Source organism: Lynx canadensis, chromosome D2 (assembly GCF_007474595.2).
Source record: "Lynx canadensis isolate LIC74 chromosome D2, mLynCan4.pri.v2, whole genome shotgun sequence".
NCBI classification, from domain to species: Eukaryota; Metazoa; Chordata; class Mammalia; order Carnivora; family Felidae; genus Lynx; species Lynx canadensis.
This window is the reverse complement of record NC_044313.2, coordinates 73,666,270-73,691,022: the sequence shown is the minus strand read 5'-3', so window position 1 is coordinate 73,691,022 and position 24,753 is coordinate 73,666,270. Positions and strand designations below refer to the sequence as shown.

General features: G+C 36.5%; 1 protein-coding gene across 7 annotated transcripts in view; it reads left to right on the top strand.

Moving 5' to 3' along the window:
* The window catches only part of ARID4B (AT-rich interaction domain 4B), a 157,208-nt gene that overhangs the window by 87,066 nt on the left and 45,389 nt on the right, over positions 1-24,753 (top strand). For all 7 annotated transcript variants that reach the window (XR_003972975.2, XM_030335366.2, XM_030335365.2 and 4 more), the window contains exons 8-16: positions 4,702-4,840; positions 10,319-10,398; positions 12,345-12,421; positions 13,790-13,944; positions 16,872-16,944; positions 18,477-18,571; positions 19,747-19,844; positions 21,224-21,467; positions 21,789-21,964. Coding sequence is in view for 6 of the 7 variants with exons in the window: in XM_030335366.2 (XP_030191226.1) it covers positions 4,702-4,840; positions 10,319-10,398; positions 12,345-12,421; positions 13,790-13,944; positions 16,872-16,944; positions 18,477-18,571; positions 19,747-19,844; positions 21,224-21,467; positions 21,789-21,964 (1,137 nt within the window). In the remaining variant the exon portion in view is untranslated. The remainder of the gene's footprint in view (positions 1-4,701; positions 4,841-10,318; positions 10,399-12,344; positions 12,422-13,789; positions 13,945-16,871; positions 16,945-18,476; positions 18,572-19,746; positions 19,845-21,223; positions 21,468-21,788; positions 21,965-24,753) is intronic.

Below are 24,753 nucleotides of genomic sequence, written 5' to 3'. Positions count from 1 at the left end.
CTCAGTCGGTGAAGCATCCGACTTCAGCTCAGGTCATGATCTCACCGTCTGTGAGTTCAAGCCCCACATAGGGCTCTGTGCTGACAGCTCGGAACCTGGAGCCTGTTTCAGATTCTGTGTCTCCCTCTTTCTCTCTCCTCTCCTGCTCATGCTCTGTCTCTCTCTTCTCAAAAATAAATAAACGTTAAAAAAAATTTTTTTAATAAAAATAAAAAATAAATAAATAAAATGTAATTTTGTACAAAGATCAATGAAGTTATCTCTTCCCAGGATTCCCCAGACTCCATTGTTGCATAGTATACCACTACCTTTATTTTCTTTTAACAACTGTTAATCCACATACCAGTAAATCAGCCTCCAGCTCTTCCAAAATTGATGATTTTTGACACCTTCTTTCAGATGAATTTTATGTGTCTTCTACCTTTAGTTAATTCTAATGTATTCAAGTATTTTCTTAAGATTATTAAGATTATTCTCTAGTTTTTTAAAGCAAGTTGAAATTTTCCCTTAATTTAGCCATTGTATACAGGTATTTTGTTTGATTCTGCCTAAACAGTAGAATGCCTGAAATTATAGAAAAATCGGTGTATCCTCACCTCCTCAAAGTGTTTTCCAGTAATGAGGCAAAAGTATATATGCAGCTGCTACAGTAGGAAATCAGTCTGCTTGCCATTTTTTTTTCCTGTTCAGAACAAGAATAAAGCATAATAAGGCCCATAATGATTCTTGATAGCAATTATTTATGGGCACAGATTTTACTCACTGACAGTGTTAAAGTTTACCCAATAAACTAGTGATTTGTAACTGACATTTACAGGTCTGCAGATCTTTAAAAAATTTTTTTTATTGCGATGCATTTAACATATCACAATTCACCCTTTAAAAGTGTACAGGGTGCCTTGTTTTTTAGTGTATTCACAGACTGTGCAACCAGTACCACTGTCGAATTCTGGAAGACTTTTTAATTATTTGCTGTTTTATTTTGATATGACAATTTGATTCTAGTTTCCTTCTTGATAAAACTTAGGGGAAAACAGCTTTTTAATTTAGTGTGCGAAATTTGAAACTGAGTTACTTGCCTGAAATAATAAGGAGCATTGAAGTCAGAATTACATTTCCAAATTGAGCCTCTGAAGTTCCTAGCTGAGTTTTCTGCTTGTGTTTCATCATTTGCTGTTCTTTGGCACATGTCTTGTCTTAAGTTCTTCTTACTTGATTCACAATTAATGGTAAAAATTAATTTATAATTGTAATTCTAACAGTTAATTGTGATCAGCTTTAAGTAATTAGCTGTTGGTCTGTGCTTGTAAACATTTCTGTGCAATTAGCTTTGTTTCCAGTGGCATCATCAGATGTTATTTCACAAAGACAGTACAGTATTTTATTCTGGCTCAAGTAAACAAATACTTTCTTACTACCAAAGAAGCAACAACGTCAGAGGGGAATAAAAACCAAGCAGGTTCTCTGCTTGCTCTGTATTTGCTCCCTTAAAATACTTGATGCTCATTTATTTTTGTTCCATCAGTTCATTGAGTGCTTGTCTTGTGTAAATTATTTCCTGACCAAACTCCTGTAAGAGGAGAAGTTAAAGGGTCCTAGGTGTATATAATGGTGTGGTTTACACTGGTTGTGTACGTTATGCCACTTGTTTACATTTTGTGATTTCAGGAGAAATAAAATTAGATATACCATAGTAGAGAGAAAGAAATCTATTCAGTTCCATTTATTTAGTCAGCAAATATGTATTGAATATCTATGCTTGTGCCAAGCACTGTTCAGGTACTTGGAATATATCAGTGAATAAACAGGCGTTGATAAGATGTCTGCCCTGAGGCTTATATTCTCTCATACGGGGGAGATGGGTCAGAAAGAGAAAATGTAAGAACGAATTAAGCAGATTATATAGCATGATAGATTTTTCAGTGCTGTGGGAAAACAATAAAAGGAGAGATTGGGACGGGCAGATTCTAAATTTGAATGGGACAGTCAGGGTAGCCTCATTGAGATGACATTTGAACAGAGACTTAGAAGAGTTGAGTGTTTCCAAATGTCTGGGGAATAGAGCATTCCAGGCTCTGTTTGACTGCAAAGGGGGAGTAGGAAAATGAGGTGCTAGTAACTGGTGGAGAAAGTGAGGTCAGGGGATTTTTCTTTTTAAAATGTTTGTTAATTTATTTATTGTTGAGAGAGAGAGAGAGAGAGAGAGCGAGCAAGCACAAGTGGGGGAGAGACAAAGAGAGGGGGAGACAATCCCAAGCAGGCTCCAGACTCTGAGCTCCGAGATGTTAGTGCAGAGCCCAGCTGGGGACTCAGACCCACGAGCTGTGAGATCATGACCTGAGCCCAAGTCTGCTGCTTAACCGACTGAGCCACCAAGGTGCCGCAGGGGATTTTTTTTTTTTTTTTTTAAGTGGGAGAAATAAAGCATGTTAGTGGAAATAAGGGTATGCTGATAGGACTCAATATAGCAGAGGCAGAAAAATTGACACAGGAGAGGGAAACAAGCATTGTGGGAACAAAGTCTTCATTTGGGAAGTCGAGGGGAAGAAATCTAGTCCATGAATGGGAAATGGTTTTAGAGTGGAACTTGGACATTTAGTATGTAAAGCGGATAGGTATTTTATGTAGGCAGCTCTTTTATATATATATATATATATATATATATATATATATATATATATATATTTATATATTTATATATATACACATATATATACGTATATATATGTAACTTTCTCATGTCTGAAGTCTTCACGCTTGTTAAGTCTTAAGAAACAAATGAGAATTTTCATAAAGATGCAGATGACTTTGTTAGGCAAATAAAGCCCAGTTTTCTGTCTCTGTTTTACAGATGTGATCTATGTTATCTGTGATACTGGGACTTTCTGTCTTGCTAATGATAATGACTTAAAGGGTGTCTATTAAATCCTAGCTGAATAAGTTTTTATAACTGCTTTGAAAAAGCAGTGATTATGGTTTTAAGGTTGGTTGTGTTCTACAGCCACTAGAAAGTGGAGAGAGAAAAGTCATTGCCCTTGAGAAACACTTGTAATCAAGTAGAACTCAGACTTGGGAAGTCTGTCATGGCTGCCGGAAGCTGTGTGTCTATTTTTAAGGTTTTATGCTTTGCTAATACCAAGCTGTATTGGTTTTTCCTACCTTCTGTTACTTTCTGAGTAGCTGTTAAACTACTATAAGTGCCATTTGAAGTACCCTGGTTCTCAGCAGCAAACTTGGAAAATTTGCTTTGTTTCTGCCAGGAGAAAAGTTTTAAGTTACTTGATCATTGAAATCAAATAGTGATATTTCCCATATTGTTCTAAAATGTTTAATCTTATTACAATAGTTTTTTTTGGGGTTTTTTAAAAATATTTACGTTGAAGTGTATAAATATAAAGGAGTGACATTTATATCTCCATCCCTTTGGAAAGGCATCGAGACAAATTTAAAATATATTCAATTTATGCCAATCAACCAAATAGATAAATCATGTTTAAGGTTTTAAAATGATTTTTCAGCTTACATTTTTTGTCCGTGAACTCGGTCATTGCTGAGTATCTCAAAAATGTTTTCATCCCCGTAGGTAACCAATATTCGCCATTATTCAATTTTATTTTATAAAAAGAACATACATTGCAATGGTTTATTTATTTCTTTTTTTAAAACCTTTAAAAATTTCTTTTAAACTTTTTTTTTTTTTTATTTTAGAGAGTGAAAGCAAGCAGGGGAGAGGGGCAGAGAGAGACAGAGAGAATCTTAAGCTTACACCACACTCAGCACTGAGACTGACATGGGGCTTGATCCCATGACCCTGGGATCATGACCTGAGCTGAAATCAAGAGTTGGGCGCTCAACTGACTGAGCCACCCAGGAGTCCCTGTGTATTCATTTCTTAGTGTCTTTACTTACTCTGAGCATTTTGAGCCGTCATTGTTATAATCTTTATTTTCTTTAACACTGATTGTGGGCTTTCTTAGAACCAGATTCAAAGGTAGAATTTTTGTTTGTTTTGTGTGATTTTTTTTTTTCTTTTTTAGTTTTCATTTCTACTATACTTTTGTATAACATCACGTGGGTAGGTTTAGATAGTCTCTTTTTCTGTGGACAGGTAACTTCTTTCTAATTTACTAGTCCAATATACAGTGTAAACTGAAAGGAATTTTTAATGTAATACAAAATAACAATGTTATACAAAAAAACAACAAAATAACAGTATTATACATTTTGTCAGTGCCTAGTTTGTGTATATTTGATATTAAGGATAGCAATTCTGATCTCTTAGCAGGTTGTCTTCTCCACCACCCTAACCTCCCCATAAATAAAAATCTTTTTCCCTTTTTAAAATTATCTTTGTACTAGGAGTATAAAATTTAATATCTTGGGAACTCCCAACTCTTCTGAGAGGAGCATCTACTGTATTTTTGTGTAGTACTGGGATGTTTCATATAGGGCCTTAAGCTTTTTGAGTATTGTGTTCTTTCCAAGAGATTTTTAGGAAAATGATGTGCTTCCTTTAATGATAACCCTTTTTATTATTCTTTAGAAATTTAGAAAACTATATAAAAATTTAAATTTGCCATTCTGTAGGTTTTTGAAAATGGGATAAGATTTCCGGAATACCTGTATTTATCAGCTTGGTATGCTCATTCTCTGTGAAGATAAATGGAAATATCTTCTTTTTTTTTTTTTTTCTTTTCCTAGACCAGAGGAAGAGTCTTCTTCATCCTCCAGTGATGAAGATGAGGATGATAGGAAACAGATTGATGAGCTACTAGGAAAAGTTGTATGTGTAGATTACGTTAGTTTGGATAAAAAGAAAGCACTGTGGTTTCCTGCATTGGTGAGTAACTTCAGTATAAAAGAGTTTAACTTTCAACTATTTAAGTTCATGAAGAGGACAACTGATAATCTTACTAGTATTTTTCACAAGTACAAAGTGGGGAAATGGTTTTAGCATCATTTAGTTTACACAAATATTACTTTCAAAATTGTCTTTGAGTACCAAGAACTCTTGAAGTCATCCAAGAAAGGCCAAATTTTGGTAATTTTAGAGGCTAGGCATATGAGAGTTCATTATACTTCTCTTTCTATTTTGGGTAGAAAAGTCATAATGCAAATTTTTACAACTCCTAAATTCATCATGCAGAAGATTGCAGAAGAGGAGACTTTCTTTTTCTACTGTGAACTAAAATGATGTCTGTCTATCCTCCTTTTCAGTGAACATGTTTTATATTCTTTATCCTGAGCTCCGTTCAGTGTTTTGCACAAAATAATTGCCCAGTAAATGCCCGTTCTTTCAGTTAAAACTTAACATTGTATCTTATAATTAAAACTAAAGAGGGTAATTATTTGTTTTAATAAATATAAATGCTTTATGATACCTTTGTACATTTGCATATATCCATCTGTCCATCCAGTATTTATTGGATGCCTGTTGTATGCAGGGACTGTGCTAAGACCTTTACAGGGACTATGAGGCAGGTATTATTACTTATCCTCACTTAGTGATAAGGAAACTGAGTATTGGAAAGTCGAAGTAAGTTGGGTAATAAACTGAAAACTTAAGTGTCATCGTATGAGATCATTTCTTTTTTTCCTTAAGCACTAAGATTTCTTTGTAAGAATTTCTTTTGAAAACATTTTTTTTTTAATGTTTATTTATTTTGAGAGAGGGGTGGAGGAGTGGAGAGAGAGGGAGAAAGAATCCCAAGCAGGCTTCACCCTGTCAGTGGAGAGCCCAACACAGGGCTTTATCTTAGGAACAGTGAGATCATGACCTGAGCCAAAAATCAAGAATTGGATGCTTAACCAACTGAACCATACAGGTGCCCCTGAAAACATGTTTTGTTTTGTTTTTTAATGTTTGTTTTGTTTGTTTCTGAGAGAGCATGTGCATGCACGAACTGGGGAGGGGCAACGAGAGGAGAGAAAGAATCCCAAGCAGGCTCCATGCTGTCAGCGCAGAGCCAGTAACGGGGCTTCGATCCCACAGGCGGTGAGATCATGACCTGAGCTGAAAATCAAGAGTTGGACGCTTAACCAACTAAGCCACCCAGGCACCCATAGCCCAGGCTGTGCTAACAACTCAGAGCCTGGAGCCTGCTTTGGATTCTGTGTCTCCCTCTCTCTTTGCCCCTCCCCTGCTCATGCTCTGTCTCTCTCAAAAATAAATAAACTTAAAAAAAAAAAAAAAGTTTTCTGTGTCTTTTTCTAAAACAACAGGAATATTAATTTTTTCACTGTTAGTATATTCAGTATATGATTCTCTTACCATAATTTCTGAATAGTTTTCTTGATGATGGGAAAAATAGGGATTTATGATGTTGAATTGTCAGTAATCTGCTTAGGAACCATCTCATTATCATTTAAAGAATCTTAGAATTATTCATATATGTAATCCTTCCCCCCGAAGTGAGATCTTTTGGACAGTGATGAGTACTTTTTGTCAACTAGGGTGTAAACTTGTGTTCTAAATCAAACAATCTTGACATAATAACATAAATAGTATTTGGGTTTCAATTTTTAAAATTAGTTTTTATAAATTGAGTAAATTTTATGAGTGTTTAGTAACATCATGCTAGGAAACAGTCGCATACTCTCAGGACCTGTGAACAACCTCCATGGGTTTAGCATCTCCCCTGGCCAGGCACTGTGCTGAGCTTGTCAGTATAAACAGTCTCCTTTATTCCTGAGACTGAAGATAAGTGGTATTTACCCCCATTTTAAGAGAAGGAAATCTTAGCTTCCATGACTCATGCAGTTGTCTTTTTCAGTTTCCTTCATGGTTTCTCCTCTAACCAACCTTGAAATGTTGCTGTTCAAGGTTCAGAATATATCACTCTGTATTCTCTTTTGGGTGATCTCATCCCCTTTTATAGCATTGGTTGCAGAGTTAACAAACTGAAATGCCTTAGGGACCAAGAAAAGAACATACATGGGTGAACAGGATGAAATACGGATTATCATTCCTGTGGCAGAATGGAAAGTGATCCCACTTACACACCACCAGCAGCATCTGCCAAAGCTATCATATATGTAATTTTTGAAACCCATGAGAAAGTGTGATTCCTTCAATAGCTCAGTTGGTCAAGTGGAGGACTGCAAAAACCATGAGGAAAAAAAGGTAGATTTTATTCATAGTTTTAGACCTAAGTTTGAGACCCTTAGTATTTAGGCTGTTGACTCCCAAGTTTATATCACAGTTCAGACCTCCATTGTGAGCTCTAGACTTGGGTATCTCTCTATTTAGTATCTCCATTTGGATGTCCTTCAGCCACCTCAAAATTTAATAAATTTAAAACTAAATGTATTCTCTCCTCCCTTCTTCCGAAACTTGGCCCTTCTCCATTGTTTCCTCTCACAGTGAATGACATCATTTGCACAAGACAGAAACCTGAGCATCCCTCTGCTTGCTCATCTCTTCACTTCCCTAATTATCTCTCATAGTTCTCTTTTCTTTAATTTGCCATTGCCACCACTCTGCAGCCAAGTCACCACCTCTCACCTGGATGTTTTAATTCCATTTTAATAAATAAATAAAAATAATTGTAACTTAATTTTATTTTTATTCTTTTTTTAATGTTTATTTTTGACAGAGAGAGAGAGAGAGAGAGAGAGAGAGAGCAAGCATGAGTGGGGGAGGGGCAGAGAGACAGGGAGACACAGGATCTGAAACGGGCTCCAGGCTCCGAGCTGTCAGCACAGAGCCTGACACAGGGCTCGAACTCATGGATAGTTGAGATCATGACCTGAGCTGAAGTCGAACACTCAACCGACTGAGCCACCCAGGCGCCCCTATTCTTTTTTTTAAAGTTGGATTTATTTAAATAATCTCTGAGTCCCACATGGGGCTTGAACTCAGAACCCCGAGATCAAAACTCACTTTCTCCTCTGACTGAGCCAGCCAGGCACAGCCTAAGTAATTCTTTAAAAGGCAAAGCAGTTACAACATTATCCTTCCTCAGAGCCTTTCCTTAAAGATTTTAGATTTTATTCTAAGAACTAACCAGAAAATCTGAACCCTTTTCATCTCTCTTAATCACTCCAGGCAGAAAGTTAGCCACACTGCCCTTTTGCTCTCTGGAACAGGGTTCCACTGCTTCCCGTCTCTGACGCTTCCTGTGATTAGTTTCCTCTGCTTGCAGTGCACCCCTTTGCTGCATATACATGCGTACGTGTACATCCCATGTCAAGCCACCTCCTACTGAGGCTTGAAAGCTGAGCTTAAATGCTGTGCCTTCAAGGAAGTGGTCCTGTGGGGTGCCTGGGTGGCTCAGTCGGTTAAGCGTCCGACTTCGGCTCAGGTCACGATCTTGGAGTTTGTAGGTTAGAGTCCCACGTCAGGCTCTGTACTGACAGCTCAGAGCCTGGAGCCTGCTTTGGATTCTGTGTCTCCCTTTCTGCCCCTCCTCTGCTCGCTCGCTCTCTCTCAGAAATAGATAAACATTAAAAAAAATTAAAAAAAAAGTGGTCCCTGATTACCTATATAAGGACTTAACGCAATAGCAGTTAAATCAGTGTGTACTCTCTTACTTAGTGCTTGTCTTCCCGACTAGAGTACAAGCTCCGTGTAGGGAGGAGCGGTGACTGTCTGGGCTTCTGTGTTCTCTGGCATCTAGTGCAGTACCCTGATGTGGTAGTTAGTATCTGTAGCATGATTAGACCAAATATTAAGTATTTACTTCAGAAATTTTTTACATTTATTTTGGGGGAGAGGGAGGGAGAGAGAATCCCAAGCTGGCTCTGCACTGACAGCGCAGAGCCCAACACAGGGTTCAAACTCACAAACTGTGAGATCATTGCTAGGAGCTGAAACCAGGAGTCGGACGCTTAACCAACTGAGCGACCCATGGCAGGCGTCCCTACTGGAGGACTTTTTTGAAATGACAAGGAAGTTTCCTTGGATGCTAATACATAGAGCAGACTTTTTTCTTTTTTTAAAAATGTTTTAATGTTTATTTATGTTCAAATGAGAGGCAGAGTGCAAATGGGGGAGGGGCAGAGAGAGAAGGAAACACAGAATCCGAAGCAGGCTCCAGGCTCCTAGCGGTCAGCACAGGGCCTGACGTGGGGCTCGAACTTGCGAACTGTGAGATCATGACCTGAGCCGAAGTCAGACGTTCAACCAACTGAGCCACCCAGCCGCCCCCTGTAGCAGACTTTCATCAGTGAGTTTATTCACAGTGCCGTCAGTATTTAAGGAATGCCTGGTGCACTGCAGTTGCTGTTACGGAAAATGTGAACTAACTTTTTAAAGACGAAATTAGAACTCACCTGTTTCTAGCTCCTTTCTGACCTGTGGTGAGAATAAATGGCCTTTATGTACCATTGTCATTTTTCAGAGCTAATGAGACTGTCCTTAAAACAAACCTGTCATACTTATTTAGCCCATTTTTCATTGTTCCTGGTATACATAGTGGGCTGTCTTGGAATTAAAATACTAAAAGTTTATAGGCGTCTTGCATTAGCCTTTAGGAAGGAATGCTTGAACCTCACTTTAAATAGCAGCTGAGGTGACTCCAACTAAAGTAAATCTTCTTCTGTTAGTAATAAATCTTATGTAGCCTCCAGAAAGGTATCTTTATAACATTTACTTTTTAGAGTGGGTAGCATTGGGAAGAAATTTTAGTGCCTGTTACGTATATTTAAATGTAAGTAATAAGTGGAACTCATCTCTACCTTTTTTAAGTTAGAGACTGCTCTGATACTTGCTCCCATTTTGGTTTCTGTTCTCCTAGACATGCTGCAGACCCTCTGGCTTTAGCTCTTTTTTCCACCCCAGCCTCCCCTTTCATTCCAGTATTCTGTTTCTAACTAGAACTTGGTCCACAGCTTCAGTCGAGCCATGGCCACGCTTCTGCTTTCAACACCAAGCCAGTGCCAGAAACAATGTGGGGAATCAAGAAAGCTGGAAGGATATAGGATGTAAATTTAAAATCACTTGTGTGTATTTTCATGTGTGTGGGTACCTGTTTACCCTACAAACTAAAATTCGTTTTTAAGCTTTAAGCTGAAACTATCTTTTATTTAAAAAAAAATTTTTTTTAATGTTTATTTTTGAGAGAGAGAGAGAGTGAGAGCACAAGAGAGGGAGACAGAATCTGAGGCAGGCTCTAGGCTCTGGGCTGTCAGCACAGAGCCTGAAGTGGGGCTTGAACTCACAAACCAGGAGATCATGACCTGAGCTGAAGTCAGACACTTAACCGACTGAGCCACCCAGGCGCCCCTGAAACTGTCTTTTAAAAGGATTTTAATAATTGATACATAACTGTAAATGTGCTTTTAGTTTTAATAGTTTACACTTTTTTGTTTTTTAAAGGTGGTTTGTCCTGATTGTAGTGATGAAATTGCTGTGAAAAAAGACAATATTCTTGTTCGATCTTTCAAAGATGGCAAATTGTAAGTATAATTCACTGGAGGTTAAAAATACGCTGTTTTTCCAAGTTAGGATAGTAAATGATAATAAATTAATTATTTCCAATGACCTTATGCTTTTACTTTTCATCATACAGAATGTTTGGAAGTGTGATCGTTTTTCACATTATCATTTAAGTGGTCTTACAGTATGCCTTACTTGTTTATTTTGTTTTTTTCTAAACTCCCAGAGTTTGTCAGTATTTGCCCGTATAGTATAATAGCTGGTGATTTGTTCAGGCACATTTAGGTATATCTACTGTATCTAATATTTGATCGCTATATTTATTGATGTCTTTACTATTCTGGAATATTTAATTGGGCCCTAATATTTTTAGTTCTAATGGTTATACTGATACCTGTTGTATAACATTCAACTTGTATAGTAGCCCGTGGATTAAAATGGGTTACTGCAAATGTATTAAGTGTTCAAGTGATTTTTCATATAGAGCCTTTCTGGAACTGAGTTATGAATTTCTGTGTTTTTTTTTCCCCCTTTAAGAATTATGTGACTAGAAAAGTCATGTATTTTATACTTGGCCTTATTCTGTGTTTATACCTTAAAAGGATCATCACATTTTAAGATTGGTGTTTAGGTTTTCATGTTCTAGAAAGTGATTTTTAAAAACAATTTATGAAATCCACTTTAACAAAATGGAGATAATCAGGAATTTGAATATTAAAATTGAATACTGGTTCATGGTATTAGGAAATAATTGTTAACTTTTAAATGTGTAGTAATGATATTGCTTATGATTTAAAAAACATTTTTTTTAATGTTTGTTTATTTTTGAGAGAGACAGAGACAGAATGCGAGTGGGTTGGGGCAGAGAGAAAGGGAGACACAGAATCCAAAGCAGGCTCCAGGCTCTGAGCTGTCAGCACAGAGCCTGACACGGGGCTCGAACTCACGAGCTGTGAGATCATGACCTGAGCCGAAGTCGGATGCTCAGTGGACTGAGCCACGCAGGCGCCCCATTTATGATTTTTAAAAAGAATTTTCTTTTAAAACTCATGTGAAGTATATCACAAATCAAATTATATAATATCTCAAATTTCCTTCAAAGTAATCCACATGGGGTGGGAGGAAGTAAGTAGGGGTATAAGTGAAAGTGACTGACTTTATGATTATTGTAATTGGATAATGGGTATATGGTGTTTCATTGCACTGTTTTATTCTCTTTTGTATGTATTTGAAATTTTTTGAATAAAAATTAAAAATAGGCTGGCTGACAAATGTATTTGGAATAGTTTTCTGGCGTTTGTAGATTGATACAGACCAAATGCAGAAGAGCTGAATGATACTGAAGGATGATTTAATATTGTAAAATAGGAGATGAATGTGATATATATGATAGAAATTCTCCCAGTTGCTTACATCTGACTCCCTCCCTCCTTATGATTGGGGAGTTCCATAAAAGACTAGGTTATATATTAGAAGTTTGCTTGTGAGCCTAGAGTCCAGCTTAAAAACAGTTCTTAGAAGAACATTTATAGTATAAACAAGTACATTTTCTTCCAGTCTTAAATTCAGTAATTTCTTGTGATTATTCCAAGACAATGGCAAATTCTTACTATTTGACTTCTTTTTTTATTGGATTGATCCTGCCATTAAAGTATTTTCATTTACTGTTATTTTCATTAGCCTCCCTGTTTTCAGTGTTACATTTAGCCAGGGACTCCTGATATTTGAGAATATCTTGTTTGAAAAACACCTCTCAAGGTGGGGTCCTTCTGTAGATGATGACCTATTTCAACATTCTGCTTAGCATTTTATTTGGGAATTGCAGCACTGTGCAATCACTTTCATTGTAAATGTTAATGTTTTCATATTTTTAATATTTTTCTGTAGTGTGTAATTCAACTCTTAATTTCTGTTGTGTTTTTTGTGGCTTTTTTTTTTCTTTAAAATTAAAAAAAAACTAATGTAGTACTTCAGTGCCAAGAAAGGATGTCCATGAAATTACTAGTGACTCTGCACCAAAGCCTGATGCGATATTAAAACAAGGTAAGGATAATCTTGGAATAGTTTATGGTTAACTTAACAACTGCTGAAGTGTTTTTGAAGATCAAACTTTCTTTTGCTCTTTAAAAAATGTATTTTGGGGGCATTTGGGTGGCTCAGTCAGTTAAGCATCTGACTTTCGCTTGGGTCATGATCTTGTGGTTCATGAGTTTGAGCCCCGCGTTGGGCTGTGTGCTGGCAGCTCAGAGCCTGGAGCCTGCTTTGGATTCTGTGCCTCCCCCTCACACACACACACACATACACACACACACACACACACACACACACTCTCTCTCTCTCTCTCTCTCTCCTTCTCTCTCTCTCCCTCTCTCTCTCTCCCTCTCTCTCTCTCTCTCTCTCTTTTTCTCTCAAAAATCAATGAACATTAAAATAAATAAATAAATAAAATAAAAAATAATATTTTTTATAATCCTGTCTTTGAAGTTATAGTTGGTTCTGTGTGAATTATACTTTTGTAAACCTAGGTGTCTTTTGTTACTATAGGGTTTCTTTTTCTTTCTTAGCTTATAATCAGGGGCAGTAATCTAAAAGTGGCAAAGAACTATATTACCAGCTAATTACTATAGCCTTGCTTTTGCCTAGTAAATAAAATATTACTTCCTAAGGATGGTAGAAACAGAAGTCAAAAGTAGTTTTGATTTGGCATGTCTCATAGTGTAACAATAGTCATATTTTATTGAGGAATATATCATAATTGCATTTTTTGCTTGGTTTTTAGCTTTGTAAATAACTTTATTTTCCTTTCACCCATGTTCATCAAATCTATAGTATGCTATGTAGACTGGTTAAAAATCACCAAGAATTTGTGGTTTAGAGTTTATTTCCATGTATTATAAACTGAAAATAACTGTGTCTAGCTAATTTTAGTTTAAGCTGATTATTACTTTAATTTTAATTCAGGTTTAACTAGAAATGAAGCTAATGCGTATTTATAGTATATCTTTAGCTATAACGTGTGTTCATTACAGCGGCTTTGTGCTTGATATATGATGCTGATTCATAGTCATTTGTTGGACAAATGATCAGAAATGTACCAGTCTTAAAGTTGTTTTTACTAGGCATGTTTAGTTTTTGTGTAAAAGAAGAAAACTGTTCTTTGTTTGAACCTAAGTCCCCTTCAGTAGCAGCAGTTCGCTGTCTATAAAATGGGTGCCTGCTGCTTCGGATGGTTGGGTTTGAAATGAGTTACTACAGTGCGCAGTGCCTGGCACGTAGCAGACACTTCACAGATGTCAGTGGTGTTAGCACAGTAGTTTTACTTTTTTTTTTTTTTTAATCTTTTTTACTACTATTAGACAAATCAGTTGTCTTAATTTCTCCAGTTCACATAGTTTATGGTCCTCTTTCCAGCCTTTGATCAGGCACTTGAATTTCACAAAAGTAGAACGATTCCTGCTAACTGGAAGACTGAACTGAAAGAAGATAGTTCTAGCAGTGAAGCAGAGGAAGAAGAAGAGGAGGAAGATGATGAAAAAGAAAAGGAAGATAATAGCAGTGAAGAAGAGGTAATTAAAAATGGTTGATGTCTCCTAAAATTAGAAATAACACTTCAGTTTCCTTTGTGAGTTAGGATTTGGCATGAAGTCGTCAATCACTTAAGTATTTTTAGTATTAGAGATACTTCATAATAAAACTGTGTTGTGATGTCCGCCATAACCAGGTAGTTTGCTTGCTTACTTAAAATAGAAATATAGTCTTGTGAAATTGAAAATACTAAATACAGTTATTTCAGTAATCTCAAAAATGTTTCTTAATGATGATGTGCTTTTTTTGGTTTATCAGATAATAAGGGAAATACACACCTAAAGTAGCAAAGCTCTACTTTCATGTGCTTTTTCATCATCCTGTGGGCCACTGTCACCTGGTACAGTGTTTTCATCTGCATATTTTACTGAAATACCTAGAGAAGTATGAAATACATCTTCCATCTAGTATTAGAAGAATAGTCAGCAAAAAAGGATTAATACCTTTAATACCTCTTTGATTCAGAAAAACTTAAATAATTACGTCTAACACAGATGAGTGGCTAGTTCTAATTAGATCATAAATAAGTCATCTGTGAATTTGTATGGATCAAGTAGGTGAAGTTTTAGATTTTATTGTAACTGGTACTTTAGATCTAGCAGTGATAAGTACCAACAAAAGCTGTCCATGGTATTACTAGTGACATTGTACCACTGTACTCTTCAGTGGTTTGTTGAACGATTTCATAAAAGTTACTGGTGAATGGTGTAGGTAGTGAAGGCTGTATATTTGACCTTGAAGTGAATTGGAGTGAATGTTTTCAGGAAACTAAGTAAGTTAATCTCAATATGTAATATTTTCGGTAAGTTCTGAAATTCTGCCATTTAATTGTAATAAACAACTATTCATGAAATAGGATTGTTTCGGAGTTTATGTTTAATTACCTAGTGATCTGTGATGACAATGTGTAGTGTAAAAGTTTCTCAGCTTCAGTCTTCTCCCCCTCCCGCTTTTTGTTTAAAATGCTAAAATGAACAAGCAGTCCTTTGCTTCAAACTTTCCCAGTAGCTTCTTAGCACCTTAAAAGTCAAGCTTCACTTACAGAATTTCTTTTACAATCCAGTCCTGCCTTTTTACCACTTCTCTTGGTGTACCTTGCCATTTTGAACTTGATGCTGTGGCGATACTAAATTACATACCTTGCCTCTTCCCAGCCTGTACACATACCAGTACCTCTGCCTACAGTGCTCTTGCCTTTCCTCCCCCAGTTAGCCTGGCAAACTCCCGTTCAGTTTCAAAACCCTACTAACACGATCCCTCTGTAAAGGGAAACCTGTGCAGCATCACCTCCCTCACCTCAGGAAAGTTAATCGCTCCACTTGCTTAATTACTACCTTTCCTTGTGCATGTTTTTATCATTTACACACACGCACGCGCACTTATTGTCAGTTTTCTCCCCTGTAAGCTCCTCAGGGGTTTGGTGTTCCCTGTGCTCCTACTCAGAGTGTCTCATAATGTATAACTTGTAAATATATGATGATCAATAAATATTAGTTACTAAAATTTTTATTGCTTAGATTTGTGTTTTAGAAATGTTTTGGTGAAAGCAAATCGGGTTTCCAGTTAATCATTTTCTTTTACGTTAAATACAAACTTCACTAAATTTTTGGGACAGGAATAAGTTTGGCAGTTTATGAAAGCCAAATATTGTGTCAGGGGACATTTTAGATCATATCTAGAAAATAGGTTTCCTTAGATTTGTTTCTGACTGCCTTACTAAAACCCACCTTCTGTGGACCATGTTTAAACTGAGAAGTGTAGATTTTTACATAAAGAAATTAATAATTGTCATTTATTCTTCTCTGCTCAACTGGCAAACTTAATAGTTTATCAACATGGATTTTTGTTTCTTGTTTTTACCTTGCCTTCCTTTGCTAGCTTTTAAAGGGGCAGACGTCAAAACAATGGCATTAGACACATGATTTTTAAAGTAAAATGATATATTTAGGTTTATTTAGACTATCAGTTGAAAAGTATGGTCTGGAAGGTTACTGTCAGAAATACACTGGTTTCAGCCAGAGTAGCTGCAGGTCCTGGGTGTACGTTTGGAATCACTTTCTTCACAGTTACTCCCGATCGTGTTCTCTAACGGCAGGCTCCATCGCTCACTTTTCTTTTATCCGAGTCAGCACCTAGCACAGTGCCTACGCTCGCTGGTGCTCGCTAAATGGTTTGTTGAATGGATGATAGTCACTGAATCGACGAGTTCCTCCATCTCACCTACTACCCTGCTCCTTGCAGGTCGCTTCAGGACCAGCTCCCTACTGCCACAGCCCCTGGCCACAGCAGCAAGAAGCTAGTCCCTCCCTTGTAATTGATAAATCGGGGAACTATTTTATTACTTGAAGATTTCCCTAAGTCTGAATCTTCAGGTATTGTAGATCAAGTTTGTTCCCCACTTTACTGATTTTGTTAGCTTGAAGTGCTGCACAGTGGGGCTGTATATCATGAAGGATACTTGGAGTTACAGCTAATGGGACCCACACGTGTATAGTTCTGGAGGAGCAACAAGTTAGTCTGTTGTGATGTGAAACCCTGACCCAATTTAATATAAGTGAGAGTAGGTCTTCTTGAGCCTGTGGCCCTGACTTAAAGAGTAGATAGATCTCTGATATGGGAAAAGTTCATGAACCATCTTGCTAGTCTTATTTCGTACTTCTTATATGAGAATTTACATTTGGGATTATCGCTGTTGAGATACCTTTTAAGGCATATTCCTTTGGAAAGCATAAAATGTCTAGACTTGCCTGGTTTTGAACATCTTAGTGTTAAGAAATAATTTTTACTTGGTAAAATGTCTTTGAAATATTTTAGTCAATGTTAGTCTTTGCTTTTAGTAGGAAATCTTGTATTATTATGATGTTTAATTGAGGAAAATAACATTCTATTCTTCTGTGACTAAAATTAGGAAGAAATAGAACCATTTCCAGAAGAAAGGGAGAACTTTCTTCAGCAGTTGTACAAATTTATGGAGGATAGAGGTGAGTTTTATTTTTAAATGTGCTACCTGTACAACAATAACCATGAATAAAAAAACCATAAAGAATTCTGTTCATTAAGCTTCATGTCACTAATAATCATGGCTGCCTTACTGCCTGCCAGCGTCACCAGCACCTGGCATAGTACTTGGCATATAGTACACGGGAGGAGGAATTTGACAGTATTTTGATGGATATTATGGCCATGGACCCATATGGCCTGCATTCTGTTCTGCCTATCTGCCCTCCATCCATGGGTTCCCAAAGAACTCTTACGACTAGGGAGCAGTAGCTGAATGGTAATCATAGTACCATTTTGTTTGTACCTACATAGATTCCTCTAGTAAAAAGCCTTCCTCTCTAGAATCACTGTTGGATATACCTTGGATGTGTATGTTTGTGTGTGTTTGTGTATGTGTGCATGTGAGTGAGAGAGAGAGCCAGAGAGACACCATACTCCCAAGTCTTCTTGTGACCCAACCACACAGAACGAAGCAGAGAATTAAACCATCCAGAGAGAGTCAGACATAGAGAAAGGTGGCAGAGTCTCAGGGTGAGCCTTGGCTTAGTCTTTTGAATCTACCTGGTGTCGTTAAAGAAATACAGGAATCGAGGGAAAGAGGTATGGATGTTGACCTTTCGTTTTCGGTAGTGACCTTGTCCTCTGGTAACTGTGGCTTTGTCACTCTCTTGGTAATCTGCTGTTCAGAGTATAGTGTCTCCTTTCCTGGGAAGATGCCAGAAAGGGAGTAGGGAGAGGCAGAAAGCTTTCTAGCTTGAGGAGAAGGACAAAATGAATGAATAATATTTGGAAGTGCCACTGTGCTTTGGGAGTTATCTGGGGGGGATTTAAAAAATCCTCATTTGTACTGTTGATAAGTAGAAGTTGGCTGTCTTTTGCTCTCGTAAGTGATAGTGGCTGCCATAATGTAGGTATCTTTATTGTTTGGTATAAAATGTCCTTGCTTTCTGTATTATTTTTTTGTATGAATGAGGGTTGGCCTAAGAAGGTAGGTGATTTCTTAGGCTTTTGTATAAGGCAAATAAAAAAGTGAAGGGGTGCCTGGTTGAGTGTCCGATTCTTGATTTTGGCTCAGGTCGTGATCTCACAGTTGGTGAGATCTGGCCCCACGTTGGGCTCTGTGCCGACAGTGTGGAACCTGCTTGGGATTCTCTTGCTCCCTCCCTCTCTGCCCCTCCCCCGCTCGTGAGCCTGCTTTTTCAAAATAAATTTTAAAAACTTTAAAAATTTTTTGTTTTGTTGATATTTTATTTTGGTTTATTTGTTATTCTTTGTTCATCAAGGAAATGAAAATGGAGTGAAATCATACAAGGTTTCAAAAATCTGGTATGAGAAATTTTTAAAAAGGAAATGGGCTTAAGTGGTAGACATGTTTTTGATTAACAAGGGATTTTTTTTTTCTCTTATACATATACTTTGCACTGTATATATTCAGTGGTAATATCTGAATCTTTTGTAGTTTTAAATAACAAATGCAGCATGGTTATAGTAAATTTTGTGTTTTCTTTAATAGGCACACCTATTAACAAACGGCCCGTACTTGGCTATCGAAATTTGAACCTCTTTAAGTTATTCAGACTTGTACACAAGCTTGGAGGATTTGATAATGTAAGTATTACAGTCAAAAGTGAAACATGTTGGGGCGCCTGGGTGGCGCAGTCGGTTAAGCGTCCGACTTCAGCCAGGTCACGATCTCGCGGTCTGGGAGTTCGAGCCCCGCGTCAGGCTCTGGGCTGATGGCTCAGAGCCTGGAGCCTGTTTCCGATTCTGTGTCTCCCTCTCTCTCTGCCCCTCCCCCGTTCATGCTCTGTCTCTCTCTGTCCCAAAAATAAATAAACGTTGAAAAAAAAAAAATTAAAAAAAAAAAAAAAGTGAAACATGTTTTTCATGCAACGTGTTTTCTTTTTTAAAAATTACCTAAAATTGTCTAATAAAAACCTAATAGTAGAAGGAGAAGAAGATGTAAGGCACAAGTTAGAAACAGAAACAGCTAGCTTCCTCAACCAAATTTAAATTTAATTAAAGAGCTTTTCAAATGAGCTTCCCGATTTACTGTTAAGTTTGTCAAACTTTCATAAACCGCCTGTGTATGTGTGAGTCACAGCACAACTATATTGGTAGAAGTTCTTCCTGTGTCTCTTTTCCACTACACTGTAAGGTCCTTGAGAGTAGGGATCTCTTTTAATATTCTTTATTCTTAATCTCTTCCATGGTGTGTGATGCACGCACGCACGCGCGCGCACACACACACACACACACACATATTGATGTATAGAAACATGCAGAAAAATCTTTGTTGAACTGAAGAAATTATCTTAAGGTTGCCATGATGTGTGGTGTCCATCCAATTAAGATTATTCGGGCAGGGGGAGTATTCTGTAGAAGAAAATGCTTTACTAAGATCCTTAGAACTACTTTGATTTATTAAATTTATAGGTTTTATGGGAACTAATACATTACTTAAAAATTTTGGTGTGTCTCTTCATTACAAATTTTCATTTAGAAACCTGAATATTCTCTTATTTACTATGCCAGGTTTAATTTAAAAATCAAATGGCCTAATAGCTCAACATTTGTAATTTTCTGAGATTTGTTAGAATACTAAAACTTACTTTAAAAGATTGTTGTAAACTAAATTTTTTATTTAGAATTTATTAAGCTATTTTTCATTCCTTTGAGACTAGAACCAGTACATAGAAACATATATTTCCATATGCTACATTAGTCAAAATTTTGTTATATTCCCACCTTTTAATTGGGGAGTTTTCATTTTACTTTGCTAGATTGAAAGCGGAGCTGTTTGGAAACAAGTCTACCAGGATCTTGGAATCCCTGTCTTAAATTCAGCTGCAGGATACAACGTTAAATGTGCTTATAAAAAGTAAGTCATTGTACTTGATATACCGACATTCAATATTTTATCTAGAAAACAGGAGGCTAATTATTTCTTCTAAGAAATCAGAAATTTTTACTAATCACTTTATAATAGCATGTTCTGCAGTATTTTCTGTGAATACTAGATCTATGAGATATTCTGTAAAGAAAGTTTTTGTGGCCAAGAAAATTTGGAAAGTACTGTGTAGAGACTAAAAACCTCTTTTTAAAGTGTTGAAGGGGCACCTGGGTGGCTCAGTCGGTTTAGCGTCTGATCTCAGCTCAGGTCATGATCTCGAGGTTCATGAGTTTGAGCCCCGTGTTGGGCTCTGTGCTGACAGCTCAGAGCCTGGAGCCTGCTTCGGATTCTGTGTCTCCCTCTCTCTTCCTCTGTCTGTCTCTCTCCCTCTCTTTCACTCAAAATAAGTAAATAAATAAACAAACATTAAAAAAAAATAAAGTGTTAAAAAGTCCAGGATTGAATCCTGGTCCTGCCAGTTATTAGCTTTTGTGCCCCTTGGACCATTTATTTGTTCTCTTAAGCTTCAGTTTCCTCATTTGTAAAATGGGATACTAGTGCTTGCCTCGTAAGATTATTCTGATGATTAAATGAGATTTCACATGAACTAAGAGGACTAGTGCTTGGCATATCAGAAGTGCTCATGGGGTGTCTGGGTGGCTCAGTCAGCTGAGCAACTGACTCTTGACTTTGACTCAGGTCAGGATCTCATGATTCATGAGGTCGAGCCCCACGTTGGGCTCTGTGCTGGACAGCGCAGAGCCTGCTTGGGATTCATCTCTCTCTCTCTCTCTCTCCCTCTCTCTCTCTCTCTCTCTCCAAAATAAAAAAAAAAAAAGTGCTCAAAAAGTTGATGCTTTACTAATACTTTTAATAGCTATTGTTGGGGCGCCTGGGTGGCGCAGTCGGTTAAGCGTCCGACTTCAGCCAGGTCACGATCTCGCGGTCCGTGAGTTCGAGCCCCGTGTCGGGCTCTGGGCTGATGGCTCAGAGCCTGGAGCCTGTTTCCGGTTCTGTGTCTCCCTCTCTCTCTGCCCCTCCCCTGTTCATGCTCTGTCTCTCTCTGTCCCAAAAATAAATAAACGTTGAAAAAAAAAATTAAAAAAAAAATAGCTATTGTTACAGTTACTTTATTTAAGGTACTGTTTTTTTACTTTTGGCATAGTTTTTTTGTGACTTTGGTTTTTTTTGAAAAATGTTTCTATTTGGGTTAAAGAGAATGGGAAGAACTGAACTAGAATAAATTAGAATATTAATATGACTCAATATTTGAGAACTTAAAAGAAATAAACACCTTTTAAAAACCACCACTCTGTAGTAATAATTTGAAATGTTTTCCCAAATGTAATTTCTCTTCACGTTTCCAGATATTTATATGGTTTTGAGGAGTACTGTAGGTCGGCCAATATTGAATTTCAAATGGCATTGCCAGAGAAGGTTGTTAACAAGCCATGTAAGGAGTGTGAAAATGTAAAAGAAATCAAAGTTAAGGAAGAAAATGAACCAGAAATCAAAGAAATAAAGATTGAAGAGGAGGAGAATATAATACCAAAAGAAGAAAAGCCTACTGATGATGATACTGAAAGAAAAGAAAATATTAAACCCTCTCTGGTAAATCAGATACTGTTCATAGTGCTGTGCCTTCTTTGGTACATTGTCTACATTGTCTGTAACATTTTCATGGTTAACTTATTATAAAATGTTATACTTACTTTTTTGAGCATTTTCCTCGTTAAGTGCTATTTTTGTATTTAAAATAGTTGTTCGCTGTTTTTGCCTTAGTGTGTTAGGAATGGCAGGAGTATCTTAAAATAGCTAACGCGTTTCTCAATATTAGTATTGGTTGGTACCGCCTTTTGCTAACAATTAGATCATGGAATTAGGTTGACAGTTTTTACTTTTGTTGGTTTAGTTCCTCTGATTTTTTTCTAGGGAAGTAAAAAGAATTTATTAGAATCTATACCTACACAGTCCGATCAGGAAAAAGAAGTTAACATGAAAAAAACAGAAGAAAATGAGAATCTGGAGGACAAAGATGAGGAGACAACTGGGGTAGATGAGTCCCTCAGCATAAAGGTAGAAGCTGAAGAAGAAAAAGCAAAATCTGGGTAAGAAATTTGTTTTTGGTTAAGATGCATTTTTTGGCTGAATGAATTCTTGTAATTTGCCCTTTGTGTGTGTGCGTGTTTGAACCTAAATTTGACAAAATATAGTGTAATTGAGTGGTTTGCATTTAGTATGTAAGTACCATTTGCCTCCTTCAGAGACCCTACTAATGCAAATTTGTAGCAAAAGATCATGTTTTTGATCCATTCTTCTTGCTCTCATCATGGAAATTTATGAAATTTTGAGCTAGAAAAATACTTCTTACTACATTAAGCTCTGCTGAATAACCAGATAATAGAAATTTGGGAAGATGGCTTTCTGTATGTAATGTTTTCTAGATGGTATGTTGGCTCTAGATTTTAAGAATTGTGTTAATTTCTTAAGCAAAAAATAAGAATGGAAAAGTGCTAATAATTAGCTTTCACAAGGCCTGGACTGTTATATTGTGTTTTCTGTGACAGTAGTAATTCCTCATTTTGGTCAGTTTGGAATGATGAACTGTTTATTCAGCAATGTAATTTATGCACTGCCAGTGGACCCCTGGATTTTGTAGATGATCTTTGGCATCTAGTCATCGCTGAGGTTTAAAAAAACCCTACACATCCCCATCGTCAATGGTCCGTTTAAATAAGTACAACCAAATGTTTTTGATCATTTTAGTGGTTTCTGAAATTTGGCCACAGCATGCACATAGGCAGGGAAGGGAAGCAAAATATGCTTTGCAAATTTAGGGAAAGGTACTTGTTTAGTATACTTTGTTATATATCTTTGTGTACAAATGTCTATATCAAGTACTCCTTACTGCTGTTGGTGATTATTTCAGCTATTAAGAAACTTAGTAAGTATGTAGCTTTTTGCCTAAAATCTCTTGATTATTTTAGTGTCCTCTGAAATTTTGGCTGCAGCATACAGATAAACATGGGAGGAGAAACCTGGGTTTAGATGAATATAGTCTAAGTGTTTTTTCATTATACTTGGTTATAGTCCTGTGTGCACGTGTATATTTCAAGGTACTCCTTGCTGTTGCTGGAGACTATTTCAACTTCTAAGAAACTTAGTAAGGATTCAGCTTTTTGTCTAAAAATCTGATCTTTAAATTTGCATGTATTTCTGGAATATCTGCTGTGTGGGAGGCATTGTGATAAGCCTGTGTTTTCTCTTTGTCACTAATAATTATCTTATTTTTTCAAGTTGGTGTTTCAATTTATTTTCTGGTGTAAACTATATATTGTAGGTTTTAAAAACTTCTTCAACTCTATGGCTTTTTAATTTACTACATATATTTATTAATGTATCATACTACAAACTGAAATTTTCCTAGCCCGACAGCACTAATTTGGTAGTGTTATGTGTTGGGAATGTCCAAGATTGATTTCTGAGTTTTATTAGATAAGTGCAATAGAAAATTTGATAGTTATAAAGAATCATATGTGAGTATTTCTCTAGCATATAAAGTTTCTCTAAGTAATTACTAGTTACTGCCAGGAATTTGCCATGTCCTTTTTTCATAGTCCAGGTAAAGGAGATTAAATAAGTTAATTTAGGTAAAATGACCTGTTCAATGCCTGGCCCATAGAAAGTATTAATAAGTTAAAGTTGTTGTTTTTTTAATTTGTTCCATTGTATGGAGTGTGACATCAAACTGGGGAAATTTGATATTTGTGAATTCAGATGAAAAATATTGATACATTTGGTTTCCCAAAATAATAGTTCTTTAAAAGATGTGCGTGTGTGTGTGTGTGTGTGTGTGTGTGTGTGAGAGAGAGAGAGAGAGAGAGAGATCCACATCAACTTAATTTTTACAAATCTATATGCTGATTACATTTTATACTTCCAGAAGGTATCATTGTTGGCATTCTATGTCTGATTTAGTGCGTTTTACCTTTGATTTTGCCAGTGAATTATTAGAGAAAGGAGTAGAATATTTTATTTGACTGATAGCAATCGTGTTGTTTGCTTCTTTAAACTTTAGTACACTGTTTAAGTGTTTTTCATTTGGTTGGTGTCTGAGGTTGACACTCAGTGTGAAACTTTTGTTTTCAATTTTTGATTGCTTTATTAATACAGAGTATTAGAGTATTACTCCAGATAAAATTAAAGACTGCCAGGCTGCACTAAAGTAGGATTGTGCTTCTTACTGGCATGAACCAGTTGTGCTCAGAGCATTGTGTAATGTAAGACACAATTTAGAAGTTGTTTTCATTTAAAAACTCTCAGACTTTGTATTCTGTGTCTCTCCTTTCTCTGATATGATCATTCTGAGTTACATAACAAATATCTTTGGCGCATAATAAACAACTTCTTTTGTTGTGGCCACTAGAATACACTTCCTTTTCTCCCTGACACACAGAGATACAAGCTTATGATTTAAACAAGGAATATTCTTTCCAAAAAAAATGTCGTAACTGTTTTAATTTTTTAAATACATATGAACATTTATTTAAAGTTGTTAATAATAGTTTATCATCCAAAATACCCTCTCTGGTAATTTCTTAGATATTTTAGCCTTACTAATAATTATTTCTTCAGTACAGACATGTTCATGTATTTTTAATAATAGAGTTCTAGTTTTTTATCTCCAATTATAGCTGGCTTATTTAGGTCTTAATTTTGAAGCACCTATTCATTTGAATATAAATGAGTCTTTAAAAATAGAAATAATTCTTGAGATTCTGTAGACTTTGTGATGTATTTCAGAGAAAACTGATGCATTTGTTACTTTTGTAAACTTACACTTAATTTCACAGACTATTAGGCTTCCCTTCGCCCCTCCTGCCTCACAATGTAGAAG